We start from the raw sequence: 15204 nt of genomic DNA, 5'->3' as shown, positions 1-15204 counted from the left end.
TTTGATCTTTTTGGTCTTAATGGCTTAAAGAAGAGCTTTGTCCCTGTGGCTGTCAGAGCCCTGCACAAGGACAAAAAACAAAAACAAAACAAAAACTGTATTCAATCCCAAGTTAGTTGCACAATTAATGTCCATAGATAAATGTAATTTATGTATATAAATAAAATGTATCTATACAACGGACACTGGCCCAACTACGATGCAAGTCGGGAACGATGCAAGTTGGGAATACATGCTATATCATATATATATCATTCATAGTCGGACGTAAGGAGACGTAACGAGCGCCAACGCTCCTTACGTTGTTGGTTTTGTCTCCCCCTCCGTCACTTGCGGCTCCAGGATTACCTTCCGTGCGATCAACATTCACCGTCAGGCCGACGTGTACGTTCACTACGTTGCCTGTAGTACCACTGGCGCCCGTTGGCAGTATAAGGAAAAAAAGTTTTCCTCAGGCCCTCTTTCTCCAAAAAAAGACCCACGTTGGTGGAAGTACTTGAGTAAATATACTTAATTACTTAGACCGTCGATCCACGGTCTGTGACAAAATGAACCCAGCCATTCCCTAAAGTTAAACACACACACACAAATAATATAGCACAGTGCAGTAGGGGTCGAAACTCACGTTTTGTAGACAACCATTGTTTTTGTCTAGTTTGTGGACTAGTTTGTGTCTTTTATTGCGTTGTTTTGGCTAGATGCTACAATGATAGCTTACTACCAGGTTTTGTGAGAGAAATAAGCAACCAGGTCTATGAAAACAAGCCCAAAAGAATCGACTAGGCCAGGGATGGGCAACTGGCGGCCCATCCCTTGTTTTTCTTTTTTCAAATGTTTTTTTTTTTTTATCACAAAGAAAAACAAAGTAACCTAAACATATCCGAAATGGTGAACTATTGCCTTCAACTGCTCCAAACATGCAACTTTCCATGAACCATTTTAATTACAACAGTCCACCAGTAGAGCGCGCTCTCGTTTATTTTAAAAGAAGCCTTATTAACTCTAATTCTAGTGTTCATTTTTGTATATTTTTAAGCCAAGGTTACAGCAATACTCTGAAAGGCATACTCAGGAATGTGAAGTTTTGTTTAGCAGTACAGCTGTAGTAAGTTGATAGTAAATTATAACAGATAAGTTATAACAAATAATAATAGTTAATATCCCTACAGCAACTACACTTAAGAAACAAGCCCAAATAAAACCGCAACCACCAATAAAAAATTGCTTGTTTGTTTAGAAGCAACTTTACAGAAAAATTAGCCCAAAGTCGCTTATAATAAGCAGACATGGCAACATTATGGGTACGGCGGTACATACTCTCGCAACTGCCATCTAGTGGATGAATAGATGTATTACGCCTGTACACTTTAAAATAAATAAAATAACCCCTAAATAACGTGAGCGACCATGCATGTGTCCGTAAAGAACGGACGGAATCCCTCACCCCCTGACGCACGTTTTAGACCCATCTAGGGACTTTGAACGGGCCTTTAGAGTTCTCAAAGCCCAAAATCTATGTTAATTAGTCGGGCCGGGCCCAGCCTCGGGTTCCGTGAAGAAAAAAAGAAACAAATCTATTGCCCCCAAAAAAAGAAAATTCAACTGCGCCTAGCGGCCTAACGGCGAGGCCGACGGAAATGGCAGTGGATGTGTTGGATGCAGCTCAAAGTGAAATTTACTCGGGTATCTATACTGTGTTGCCGTCCGACGTTCCTAGCCCGTGTTATTAAAGAAAACGGGTGTCAATGGCCAAAACTCAATTGAAAATCGGCGAAAGTGGCCGTTTTCAAGATGTTTTCTGGAACGGAAGGTCCAATCTGCTCAGTTCAAAGCTTGTTGGATGCGTGACTTTGAGAACATTCAGCACATAATGACCTTTTCAGGGTTTTTTTGGCCTAAAAGTATGGTAATTGTCTGGGCCGGGCCTCGGGCCGGCCCAGTAGGGCCCAGTTAGGGCCGAGCCTTAATTTTCAGGCCTGTTGAGAACTGTCTGTCTGTCCCTTTTATACCCATACATGGAGATCTCTGTATCTGTCTGCCCATGTACCTTTCATGCCCATATCCCTGATATCATCAGTATATGCTCATATATATGGGCCCATATGGTCATATCGGTCGGCTTGGCGGTCCTGGACAATCGCAGATCTGACCGACTGGCACCGCACTCCGTTGATCTGCCAGGCAGTTCTCGAGATTACGCGGACAGACACAGAGATTTCGCACATTTATCTTGTTGCTATTGTATTGTTGTTAGAATAGTCTTTGTGGAACTTGTCCCCCCCCCAAACATTTCACTGATTGTACCTGTATGAGTTGGAGACACATAAACCGTTGTTTATTCTTGATGCTGTATCACTTTATACATCCATTGGACTGGAGCATTGAACACAAAATGACATTATTCTATTCAGAGAGCACCGCAGTCCAAAATAGTGCTGTGTCCTCCCTGACCCAAATACACAGCCAGAGCCGCGTCCAAGCCAAATGATGTTACACAACCCACAGCGTGGCCCCGGCCCGTCCCGATCCGTCCCGTCCCATCCAGCTCTGACAGGACCTCTTTGTGTGCCTCTCTCTCTCTCTCTCTCTCGCTCTCTCGCTCTCTCGCTCTCGCTCTCTCTCTCTCCCCCCCCCCCTCAGAGTGCCGTCCAGCCGCTGAGCGCTAGCCTGGAGGTGTGCGTGCGCGCGGACGTGCGCGTCCCGGCACTCGCCAGCCAGATGTGTCAGAGATACAGAGACGACCCCGATCTGTCCTATGGCCTCCTGCATCCCCCTAGTGAGTGTGTGTGTGTGTTGGAGTGATGCCCGATTTGTACTTAGTTGAGCGGCGGTGTCACGCACAGAAAATAGCAGATCTACAAACTCACAACACATCATGTGTTGTGAGCTTGTAAATCAGTTTTTTCAGCACTCAAATAAGTATAACACAGGCTTTAGGGCTGGGGTTAAGGCAAAAAAAATAACTGTAAAAATTGCAATTTTCTGGTATAACATTTCTTTGTCAATTGTGATGTCCTGACAAGTATAGTAATACAAACAACACGTGTGTGTGAGTGTGTGTCTGGTTCTGTGTGTTTGTGTGTGTGTTGAATTGGAGTTGACATTTTTAAAGCCATGTTGCTGGTTGATGCACTACAGATGTTTTGCACATCCTGACGCACACAGCCCTGCACAGTAAAATCATGAGTGTCAATTTAACCCAGATATACTGTAAAACTGGACCCATGATAAGATTTTAACCACTTTAACCATTATCTTACACTTTGGCTATTAAAAAATAGCAGATATACAAGCTCATATCGTGGCACCGAGTGCTGCGCTATGAGCTTGTAGATCTGCTATTTATTTTTAACCCATTAAGACCTGAGGCGATTCTTTAAAATTCTTTTTTTTTTAAATAGCAGATCTACAAGCTCATAGCGCTCGGTGACGCGCTATGAGCTTGTATATCTGCTATTTTTGAATAGCCAAAGAAATCTAAAGTGACACAGATGCGTTCCAGGTCTTAATGGGTTTAATCATGAACATTTGTAACTCAAATCTTTGCTTCTGGGGATTCTACAAAATCCTAACAGTTTGTTATAATCAGTGGTTCTCAAACCTTTTCATGTCAAAGACCCCCACAATTATTTATTTGGCCGCGGACCCCCATCTCAAAATATGTTGTTCCAGGGACCCCCCAGAAGCAAAGATTTGAGTTAAAAATGTTCGCTTTAAAAATATTTATATTTAAAGATTTGCCAAAAAAAACTAGATTTTTCAAAAAATAGCAGATCTACAAGCTCATAGCACGGAACTCGCTTGTATATCTGGTATGTTTGAGTAGCCAAAGAAATAAAGAAAGGACACTGATGCGTTCCCGGTCTTAATGGGTTAAATGACTGTGACTGTGTATACACACGTGTAAAGAAGCAGATGTAACAGTAATCATGGCAACGCTGCTGTCTCTTGCTATGTGTTTATTGCCTTTTTTCTTTGTGTAGATTTAAGTGGCTCAGACGGATCAGAAGGAGATTCACTTGTCACAAGCAATATGGCACCCATGTTCCCTGCATTTAAAGGTGAGCTGCTCTGGCATGTTTACACAGGGGTAAATGGTTTTTTTAAGCTGCATTCCAAGTTGTACAAAGTATGAGGCTGGCATTTATTTTACTGTGTGAGTTTGGAATTGCATTCCAAGTTTCCACCATGATAAAAGTCGCCCTGAGCGGATTATTTTGCACTTTCCGTTAGGGGGCATGCAGTGGTGGGAAAAGTCCTCAATTTTTTTACTCAAGTAAAAGTATAGACAAGTAAAAGTCTAGGTGTGAAGTCCGGACATTAAAATGTACTTGAGTAAAAGTATAAAAGTTTTGGTATCAAAATATACAACAAAGTACAAAAGTAAAAGTACTCATTGTGCAGAATGTCTACAATGTCTAAAAATATTTTGAAAATAGCAGATCTACAAGCTCACAATGCGTCGCTGTAAGCTTGTAGATCGGCTATTTACAAATGGCCGAAATGTATATAGGGCTGAAGTGGTTAATGTATGTTTTGTAATAATAATCAAAATCTACAAAGTAGAAACTAGTAACTAAAGTTTTTTTTTATTGTAGTGTGGTAAAAGTACAATATTTGCCTCTGAGATGTACTGGAGTAGAAGTAAAAGTACTGAAAATTGGAACTACTCCAGTAAAGTGAAAATCCCTAAAAATGTTTACATAAGTACAGTACTTGAGTAAATGTACTTAGTTACTTTCCACCACTGGGTGCATGAACTGAATGAGAGCTCTGTGATTCACGGAACCTTTGAACTGCAGATTCATGGGTTAGACAATGACTAGACATCATATGTCTTTGTGTGTTTTGCTAAACTGTGTGGGAGGGAAAAAAGGTTTTCCAGAAAAAGGTATGACAATTGCCAGCGGCCTTTCTCTCTGGCCATATTTCTCATACGGAACATTATGCTTGCATCCAAACCCAACCCAAAATGGGCATCACTTAGCCCTGACTGCCTGAAACATGTATAATTGGAGTGCGGAGATCTAACCGCATTGCTAACATGAGACTATACTTCAATGGACCTAACCTTTCTCTGTCAAATACAGGCCAGTGTTTAGTAGAATGAACCCAGTACCGTTTCCCAAGCTGTGGAATAATAATGTCTTGCCAACCCTGAGTGATTTTTATAATTTAGGCATTTAAGCATTTAATTTAGACTCTTATCTAGAGCAACTTGCAAAGTGTAAGATCAGTGTAATTGGCATGAACCCTAGTAAAAAAAACCTCAGGGTCAGTTGAGTGCAAAGAAAAACTATTAACCACATGAACCCTAGTGTCCATATTCTGGACAAACAGTCATTGAATATGACGAGAGGGATATGGTGTACAGAGAAAATGGCCTATAGAGCCCTGGGGGACACCGGTCCACAAAGTATTTAGGGTTTAAGTGGAGAAGTGCTACAAAGTAACTAGGCTACCAGGTAAACATCAATCCTAGCATCTGTCCAAACAACATTCTACTGTATCTAAATAACATGGGCTATTTCATTTTAAAACACTTCTATAGACAGTTAAGTTGCTTGTAATATTTTGATGTTTGACATTCATTTTATCAGACATGCCCCCTTCCTACATATACTGTAAACCCATTGTAACTTCAAACTCTATTTTAACCATGTTAGACTGATTGAAAACACACGTCCCTGGTTCTGGTGACTGATATTGTCTTTGACCTTCTAATGCATGAGGGGGACGTGTTTTTCTTTCCTTTTTTTTTTTTCTTTCATAATAAAAATACAAATTGGCTAGGAGTGACATGTTGTACACTTTCAGAGTTACAGACCTGTAAGGGTCAATTACGACCCTCTGGGACGTTGAGAACCAGTGGTGTTCTAATAAACAACGACCTGCTGATTCAACAGGCCGTAGACATTTGTAACTATTTTGCTGCTGTTTCCCCACTGTTTGAGCAATTCATCTTCCAAGTCTTCCAGTGTAATTACAAATTCCCTCAATTTGGATCTGAGCCTCCTGTCACTTGGAGACGAGCCTCCATTTAAATCCCATTATGAGAGTTGCATAATGTCGGTGAGAGGAGCCAGCCCACAATGTATCAACAGAAGGGTGTTGCTGAGATGGGGTGTATTGCCAAAAAAACAATGATGTAACATGTGAAAGCATGTGTGTGGTGTGGTGAGAGTGTTAATCCTGAGACACGTGGACAACAAGGTGAGCCACACCACTGCTGCTAAAACATCTACATCTTGTTTCTTTAACCACTTAAGCCTTATATACTTTGGTGTACGACAAATAGCTAAAAAAAACTAGTCTACAAGCTCAGATCACGATGCGTTGTGAGCTTGTAGATCGGCAAATTTTGACATGTCTTAAGGTTTTATTTTTACAATAAAAAAAAATAGGGACTTAAACTGAGAGGTGATTCAGACACCCCATTTCCTCTGGTGTCTTCTGGGTAAATAAAAAAAGTGTACTCATGATACTGTAAGGTGGATGCAAATGTAGCAGAAAATGAATTGCTTTGAAAATGCTGCCCTCTGGTGGCATAACACTGTGGGAAATATTTTTTGATGTTCAGCGCTGGAAATATTTTTAAACCGTTGAATGTAATATTTTGTTAATTGAGAATGCTTGTCTTTGATGAGACTACCAAGATTTGAATTAGAATGACTATAATAACTATAATTAAGTTATTTTTATTATGTTTTATTATGTGTTCTTACCAAACTACAGACGCTTGGACTCATTTCCATGACGTCCTGATCCCGAAATACTCCCAGCAGCTGAATGGAGTCAACGTGATGAGTGGGCCCATATTTGATGGAGATTATGATGGAAAGGTTGATGCCCCCAGAGTAAACAGACCGTAAGTAGACGATCTACATCATAGTAAACACTAGTTTTCTATGATGTCTTTTTTTTAAGGTACAGTCTGTTTGTAATTATGAGGAATTAGCCCTGGAGACACAAAAGGGTTTTTAAATGGTTTGACACTTACCATACCGTGTGTGTGTGTGTGTGTGTGTGTGTGTGTGTGTGTCAGGAGAGTTGTATACCTTTACAGTACTGCCACCAACAGGTCATGAATAGTATTTCACATTTATGTCCAGCAGGTCTGTGACTCAAACCTTCATATCGTCGCTGTTGGGTGGAAACCTTGTAGGCTATGTCCAAAACAAGGTTACTTTTCAAGAAATGGGGGGGGGGGGGGGGGGGGGAGAAAAATAACCTGTGCTCCAATGAATCCAACAAGATCGTTAATAATTTTCTTTGGTTAAATATTTATAAAACCCACAGAGAGACTTAACCACTTTCAACCTGGTATCGCTATTTTAGGCATGTCATGCCAAAGTTATCACATCAAAATGTGTTGCACCACACCGTGTTTGGGTGCATTCCTACTTTTGCACGACCCTGTCATTTGACAAAGTATAAAATAGGGCATTAATTTATGGAGAAAAAAAAACATAAAAAGACAAAAAATATGGAGATGCAAGGTTTCTTTCTGCCCGACAGCGACGAAATGCTAAAGATCCATGTCTGTCTTGCTGTATAACTCCTGTGGTGTGTGTGTGTGTGTTTTTTTGCTCCAGGAACGAGGCTCCCATCCCCACACATTTCTTCGTGATGCTGTCCAGCTGTGGGAACTCTAGCTTCAGCCCTGTGGACTGTGAGGGTCCCCTACAGGTCCAGTCCTACGTCCTCCCTCACAGAGCAGACCACACTGAGAGCTGTGCTGTGAGTAGAACACCGCTGTACCACTGCTATTAGGCCTGGCACAATTATTACGTAATCGCACTTATTTTTAGATCAGGGGGTCTTCAACGTGGGGTCCGGGACCCCTAGGGCAGTGGTTCTCAAACTTTTTTGCGCCAAGGACCCGCAAAGTTATGTGTTTGGCTGCGGACCCCCATCAAATATTTTGTTCCAGGGACCCCCCCAGAAGCAAAGATTTGAGTTACAGATGTTTGCTTAAAAATATATATATTTTCAAAGGTTTGCAAAAATAGCAGATGTACAAGCTCATAGCTCGGTGCCGCGCTATGAGCTTGTAGATCTGCTATTTTTGAATAGCCAAAGCATAAAAGGTAAAACAACATGCATTCAAATACTGATTTTACTGTTTATCTGAATGTAAAAAGGTTCATACCACCCCTCTCCACCAGTGTACAAGAGTTACAGACTTATAAGTGTCCCATTCGGTTCCCAACTATCAATCAGTTAGCTGGCGACCCCCTGGGAACCCCCTCAAAGACCCCTGAGAGTCCCCAGACCCCTCGTTGAGAATCGGTGCATTAAAATAAGCATTGAAACTTATTTTGTGAGTGCAGATGTTCCGTATTTTTTTTTCTTTCTGTTTGCATCTGCATAGACGTCAGCCCGCCACCAACCAACACTTCTCTAGAAGTCTATTGATAGCTTTTGTCATACAGTTTTGCACGAACCACATCTCTCTTTCACTTTCCTTTCTCTTCTCTGCTGTCCTGTTCTCCTCTCTGTCCGCTTCTTTCCTTCAGTCCTTTACACCATTGGTTCTCAAAGTAGGACCCCGGGGGGTGCTATGGGGGCGCTATGAGCTTGTAGACCTGCTATTTTTGAAAAATCGTGAACATTTGTGCAAACCTTTGAATATATATATTTTTAAAGCCAACATTTATAACTAAAATCTTTGCTTCTGGGGGTCCCTGGATCTAAATATTTTGAGATGGGGGTCCGCAGCCAAATACATAATTTTGGGGGTCCTTGACACGAAAAAGTTTGAGAACCACTGCTTGACACACTCCTCCTCCTCCGTTTACCATGTTCTTTGTTGCTTTTTATGGCTGCAACTATCGTGTTTTTTTTAATATATTACATTGAGGACCAGTTATTTAAAGATAGGGTGAAGTGGTTCTTTCTATTATTGATTTTTTTTCTATCATCGACTATATTGATTAGCTGGATATTAACTGTTGTACCCCTACTGCTCTTGGTCGCCCGCAGAATGGATCAGACATGACGTGGGTGGAGGACTGGGCTCAGATGCACACGGCGCGGCCCAGAGACATCGAGCTCCTGACGGGGCTCAGCTTCTACCACGACAGGCTGTCTGTGGAGGAGACGCTGCAGCTCAAGACTTCCCTGCACACCGTTTAAACCTCACTGACTTTTTAGACGCAACGCCAAGCTGTCGGTTCTGAAAGAAGAAGCCATATTGGCCGGTTCCAAAAGGGCCTTTGGACCCTGTAGACGCACAGTGACTCTTATTGCCAGGGAGCGTCGTTTGTAAAAAAGGCTTCGTTCTCACACACACATTTATGTGTACTCTGTCCTACAAATGCAAAGTACAGTAACTGCCAGCACTCTTCAAACAACAGTTTTTTTTACCGCGTGCACAAGTACGATTTAAAAAATCACAAGATGTCCAGCACTGACTTAAATATCTTCTGATTTATTACAACGCACGGGCAGCAGCACAGCCAGTAAGGTTGGGTTCCGGAACCGGATGAACCAAATCTAACATTGAGGAAACCGAATCGGTTCCATCACATTTGGAACCGTTTACGGAACCGGCTTTTATCACACTGTCAGAGCTGGTATGTGGACTGCTGTACAATTACAATACCGGTGGTTCTCAAACTTTTTCATTTCTAACTGAGTGTGTACAAATGGAGCACTCAGAGTTACAGACCTGTGAGGGTCCATTTGGAATCGTTAAAGGGAACCGGGAACCGTTAAGGAATCAGAATCGTTAACAATGAATTACCGTACAAATGGAGCACTCAGAGTTACAGACCTGTAAGGGTCCATTTGGAATTACCGTACAAATGGAGCACTCAGAGTTACAGACCTGTGAGGGTCCATTTGGAATCGTTAAAGGGAACCGGGAACCGTTAAGGAATCAGAATCGTTAACCCTAAGCACAGGTACACGGACGTGTTTCACCGAAACACATCCTTGTACCTGTGCTGCTGCCCGTGCCTTGTAATAAATCAGAAGATTTTGAAGTGAGTGCTGGACATCTTGTGATTTTCTATTTTTTTTGTACAGTGACTACGCAAAGAATCAACTGATAGAAAGGCTTTAAAGTCTTTCAATTTGCAAGGCAAATGGATTATCGGTATATAAGTGATATTGCACTAATTGTATATCTCTTCATGAGGTAATTGTTTATCCTCTTTAGACGAATAAATAAGTAATTGTGTCCAAAAATATAGTTACTGCACTTTGGCTTTGTAGGGCAGTGCAACGGTTTGACCCAGTTCTGCTGTAACCAATGTTCTAATAATGAAAAAGTGGTTGCATGATTCTCTGCAATGTTCTTTGATGTACATTTGAATGTAAGATAACGATCGTCTAATGGCTTTTTTCTTCTACTAGATGTTCGGGCTGCTACGCGGCCCTCACATCTAGAGTTTGGGCCGCTGTGCCGCCCTCACATCTACGTCGCACCGCCGATCATAGTGTCGGGGGCCTTGTCAGAGTACCTGTTGTACCCGTCTGTCTATGTCCCTTTTGTGCCCATAAATGGAAACTTCTGTATCTGTCTGTCTACCTGTGTCCTTTTTATGCCCATATATGGAGATATCTGTATGTGTCAGTCCATGTCCCTTTTATGCCCATGTATGGAGATCCCTGATATCAGTATATGGCCATAAATGAGCATATCGGTGGGATAGGAAATTCTGGACAACCTCATATCCAAACGGCTCGACCACGGGCACCACACTCCATCGAGTCCTTGCCGATGCGTGTGCCGAGTTTGAAGTCGGTCGGTCCCATATATGCGCATGACCATATATGGGCATAGCTCTGGACAACCGGATCTCCATATACAGTATGCCTATATATGGGCGTATCAGGTTTGTTTGTCCGAGTCATAGTGACGTGAACGTGGTTCGCCGGCCGGTCCTCCCATTAGCCAATTGTAATATAGGATGAAGGGTAACCATGAGTTCTGTGAAACTTTACAGAACCCTTGAAGTTCTGTGACAGTTTTTATTTAAATTGTATTTTTACGTTTACATTTTAACCACAAACAGCCCTGAAGGAGGAGCGTCATTATAAAACCACTTCTGTCCATTATCAGTTTTTCAGAGTTTTTCAGTTTGATTTAAGGTTTGATTTAAGTTTTTTTTTTATGGCGGTGTTGCTCTTGTTCGAGTTCCAGTTGTTCTGTGTTCCCAGAACTCAGGGTTTGAACTGCCTCCTGCAGGGCCAAATTACTGTGTGCCGTGAGAACCTTATTATCTGAAACCCAGCCATAGCATCATGGAAACACACCCTGAACCTGTGAATTTACGTTACATGGCACAAGGACATCCCACATTAACATACATGGACGTACTCAAGAAAGATGCAAAGAGCGCAAAGTACCGACGAGCTGGCCAGACATATTTACAATGGCGAACCGGGATGACTGGAGGCGACGATGGAGGGCTCGTCTGAGGACCACATAGAGAGAGCACGCTTCACTTAATTCATTGGTTCTCAAAGTGCGGTCCAGGGACCCTCAGGGTTCCTTGAGGGAGTTTCAAATGGACCCTTACTGGTTGGTAACTCTGAGAGTTTAACAAATGGAACCGAAATGGAACCTTACAGATCCATTTTAGTTCCATTTGTTAGAGTTATGGGGGTGGGGGTCCTTGAAATGAAAAGGTTTGAGAACCAATGGTTTTATTATTGTGGTGGATAAGAGCAATTAAATGCAATTTATGCAATACCATTGATGGGCATTCAACTCCCAGAGCTCCATACCAAAGAATTGCATTGCTTCTGTTGAATGGCACCGCTTAAGCCAAAGCTCCGCTTCAGGTGAGAAAATTGTGGGAACAAAGGAAACACAAACATCTCAGAAAACCTTTTGTTCATGTAAAATAGAAAATCTATTTATATATAACAAGTAATTTTAATAGCGGAAACCTCAAGACATTCTGAAAATGTTTGTCCTTTTATGAGAGTGACCCTTGCCAATACACTTACTGTAGAAACAGATGTTAATAATCTTGCCAGTACATTTAGATGTGGATGTTAATAATCTATAGACTTAGTTGTAACAGTTACAGTAGGCCCCAAAATGATACGTTATAGCCAATAAAAAAAGGTTTAGGGTCTGTATAGCATTTGAAAGATGGCACATTTTCAGCAGGTTATGTATTTTTTTTATTGTTTTTGTATTTTGTTTCTTTTTGTTTATATTGCACCAATGTCTTAAATTTAGTGTTTTGTATTTTTCATTGATCTGGTCTTGGTGTAAATACCTGTAATTAAGTCAAATAAAGTTTTGACATGGTCTGTGTGACGTACGTGTGTGTGTGTGTGTGTGTGTGTGTGTGTGCCGAGAGGTTACGTTCAGGTCAGTTTAGTTCTTAGTCACAGTGGTCAGAGTAGTTACTACTAATGCATGGAAATATAGTGAAACCCCCACACATGACAGCTTATTTTCCAGTGTTTGGGTTAAACCGTTTAATTGTGACGGTTGTAAACATATCTTCTTTCTGTGTGTGTGTGTGTGTGTGTGTGTGAGAGAGATTGGTTACATTATAACTTTTCACTCTATTTCCTACAACTGTGTTAAGGTCAAAGATGACATAATTCCCTAAATGTGGTTTATAAGATGAGTGGATAAAGGCTGCACATGAGCGCTGTGAGTTAAGTGTTGAAGTTGCTCTTTGAAAATGGTCTGTGAACCCATATTCTGGACATGTGATAGAGGCTAATGGCAAACATTCAGAGAAAATGGCGCCAAAAGTCGGAGCTCACAACATGTCGCAACGCAATGTGTGTTGGCCAATATTCTGTGAAAATAGGCAAACATTTGCTGAAAATTGCAGATCTACAAGCTCACGTTATCGGATTGTGACAAGTTGTTGGTCAGCTATCATCAGCTTGCAGCTTGTAGGTCGGCTAGCTTCAGCGAAGAGATTTATAGGGTGTAGAGGGGGGAAAAGGAGGGGATCAAGTAGAGACCCCTGAGGGACCCCAGTAAGTGAAATACTGTATATAGGGTTAATAGATTTTTTTTTAAAGAAAGATTCAAAGCACTTAAAAAGAGAATAAAATCATTTTTTTCTTGGGCACTATCCACAAGTTTCCTAGGGTGTGTGGGCATCACTTCCTGTCGATTTGATCCAATGAAATCCAATGAAATCCAATGATATCCAATGAAATCGACAGGAAGTGATGCCCACACACCCTAGGAAACTTGTGGATACTGCAGGTGATTTTGGTTCCAATTAAAGAGCAGGTGTGTTAACTGAAGAATGTCTAGCCTGCTGGGGAACAAAACAGGCCTTCTCAAGTCAAGTAAACCTGGAGCAGCATGCCTTTAACTTGAATGAACTGTGGACATGACATGTTGACAATGTTTTAGAAATGCCTTGTGACTTATATTTCTTAAAAACGTATTTCACCAACATTCCTCATCATACAGCAGTCAGAGCTGCATGGCACTTCATGCAAGAACCCATAACTTTACATCAGACCATGCAACACACCCAAATTTGGGTGTGTGGCAGCAGGAAGGATGTTGTCTGTGTTTTCCTGTATATATGTGAATATAATATGCCACATCCTCAGGTTGACCATACACTCAGCGCTGCGAGGAGCGAGAGGTAAGATCTTTGCACGCAAATCTTTTTGACTTTCACTTGGTTTCCTGAGTTGTTGACATGATGCAGGTCATGCATATTGTGCTCATGTGTACAGATTGCATTCAGGCTTTTGCTATTTATTACTGTAACACTGTACAAAATTGCGCTGCAGTTAATTTTCATGATTGAAAATGGATGCATCTTGTTGTTTTTTGTCTCCAGAGGGTAGTTGACACAGCTAAACACCATGTTATACTGTCAGGATTCTTATGTCACTCTACTATAAATCTAGTGACTTTAGTCTATCATTTCATGCATGTAGCCAACACTGATTGATATCAATGGACTGCAGAACAATATGGCAAACAGCAGATAGTAGGCTACTAGTATGTTATTTTTGGGCTTTAGCTTATCATATCTTTATTACTCCTATGAATCAGGAATCAATATAGTAATTTATTTTATGAATGTTATATAATTTTGAAGGCGTGTGTAAATATTGAGTAGTGCATGAGGAATTTAAAGAGCAAAACCTACAGCTGTTGGAACTTATTTTTCTATATTGAAATGACTTTTCCTCTCGTGAAACTTCACTTCATAAAGCCATCATATAAATTAAAAAATATATGGGTGGTATCTATTAACTGATGTCAACTAATAAGGAATAAGGATAATTTCACTGAATTTCACCAACTAGTGGTCTAGTTCTTCCACCAACTAGTGTTTCGGTTTTGAATTTAGGCTAGATGTGGTAAAAGTGTCAGCCTTTAAACGTGTCATGTTGCCATATCTGCAGTGGTGTAAAGTAACTAAGTACATGTACTCATGCAAATACTGTACTTAAGTACAATTTTGAGGTATTCTTACTTTACTGGAGTATTTCCAATTTTCAGTACTTTCACTTCTACTCCACTACATCTCGGAGGCAAATATTGTTCTTTTACTCCACTACAAGTATTTGAAAACTTTAGTTGCTAGTTACTTTGTAGATTTTGATTATTATTACAAAACATACCGTAACCACTTCAGCCCTATATACATTTCGGCCATTAAAAAATGGGCGATCTACAAGCTCACAATACGTCGCAATGCGACGCATTGTGAGCTTGTAGATCTGCTATTTTCAAAAGATGTGAAATGGGACATTCTGCATAATGTGTACTTTCTACTTTTGGTACTTTAAGTACATTTTGATACCAATACTTTTGTACTTTTACCCAAGTCAATTTTGAATTCCGGACTTGTACTTGTAACAGAGTGTTTCTACATTGCAGTATTGATACTTTTACTTAAGTAACAAATGTGAGTACTGACAATTAGTGTTTCGGTTTTGAATTTAGGCTAGATGTGGTAAAAGTGTCAGCCTTTAAAACGTGTCACGCTGCCATATCTTGACTTGAGGCACGTAGCCTATACTGTGGGGCCTATACCGGCTGTTTGAGCACCGCTCTTCCTGGAACTGCTGGGTGGGAAATGACAGATTTGTAATTTCTCACGCAGGGTCACACTGACTATTCAGATCCCACATTAACCCAGGCTAGGTTATCCTTTACTGCTATAGCACTGGGCTGGCTCGCTGTGTCACTTCTCGTATATACAGGTCATCATAATCAAATGATACTAACCACTA

The 15204-nt window shown here is 41.0% G+C and overlaps 1 protein-coding gene across 2 annotated transcripts in view; it reads left to right on the top strand.

The window, feature by feature from the left end:
* enpp1 (ectonucleotide pyrophosphatase/phosphodiesterase 1) overlaps nucleotides 1-12274 on the top strand; it is a 74697-nt gene extending 62423 nt beyond the window's left edge. Inside the window, exons 21-25 of one of the 2 annotated variants that reach the window (XM_080454142.1) lie at nucleotides 2641-2776; nucleotides 3984-4061; nucleotides 6736-6868; nucleotides 7596-7740; nucleotides 8986-12274. In XM_080454142.1, the coding sequence (XP_080310268.1) occupies nucleotides 2641-2776; nucleotides 3984-4061; nucleotides 6736-6868; nucleotides 7596-7740; nucleotides 8986-9138 (645 nt within the window). In that variant the 3' untranslated portion in view covers nucleotides 9139-12274. Of the gene's footprint in view, nucleotides 1-2640; nucleotides 2789-3983; nucleotides 4062-6735; nucleotides 6869-7595; nucleotides 7741-8985 lie in introns of both variants that reach the window. The other variant, XM_080454143.1, reaches the window with a different exon arrangement.
* Nucleotides 12275-15204: the final 2930 nt, after the last annotated feature.

This window comes from Gymnoscopelus braueri (genome assembly GCF_963280865.1).
Source record: "Gymnoscopelus braueri genome assembly, chromosome: 16".
Lineage (NCBI taxonomy): Eukaryota > Metazoa > Chordata > Actinopteri > Myctophiformes > Myctophidae > Gymnoscopelus > Gymnoscopelus braueri.
The sequence above is the reverse complement of the archived record's forward strand: the minus strand, read 5'-3'. Positions and strand labels throughout refer to the sequence as shown.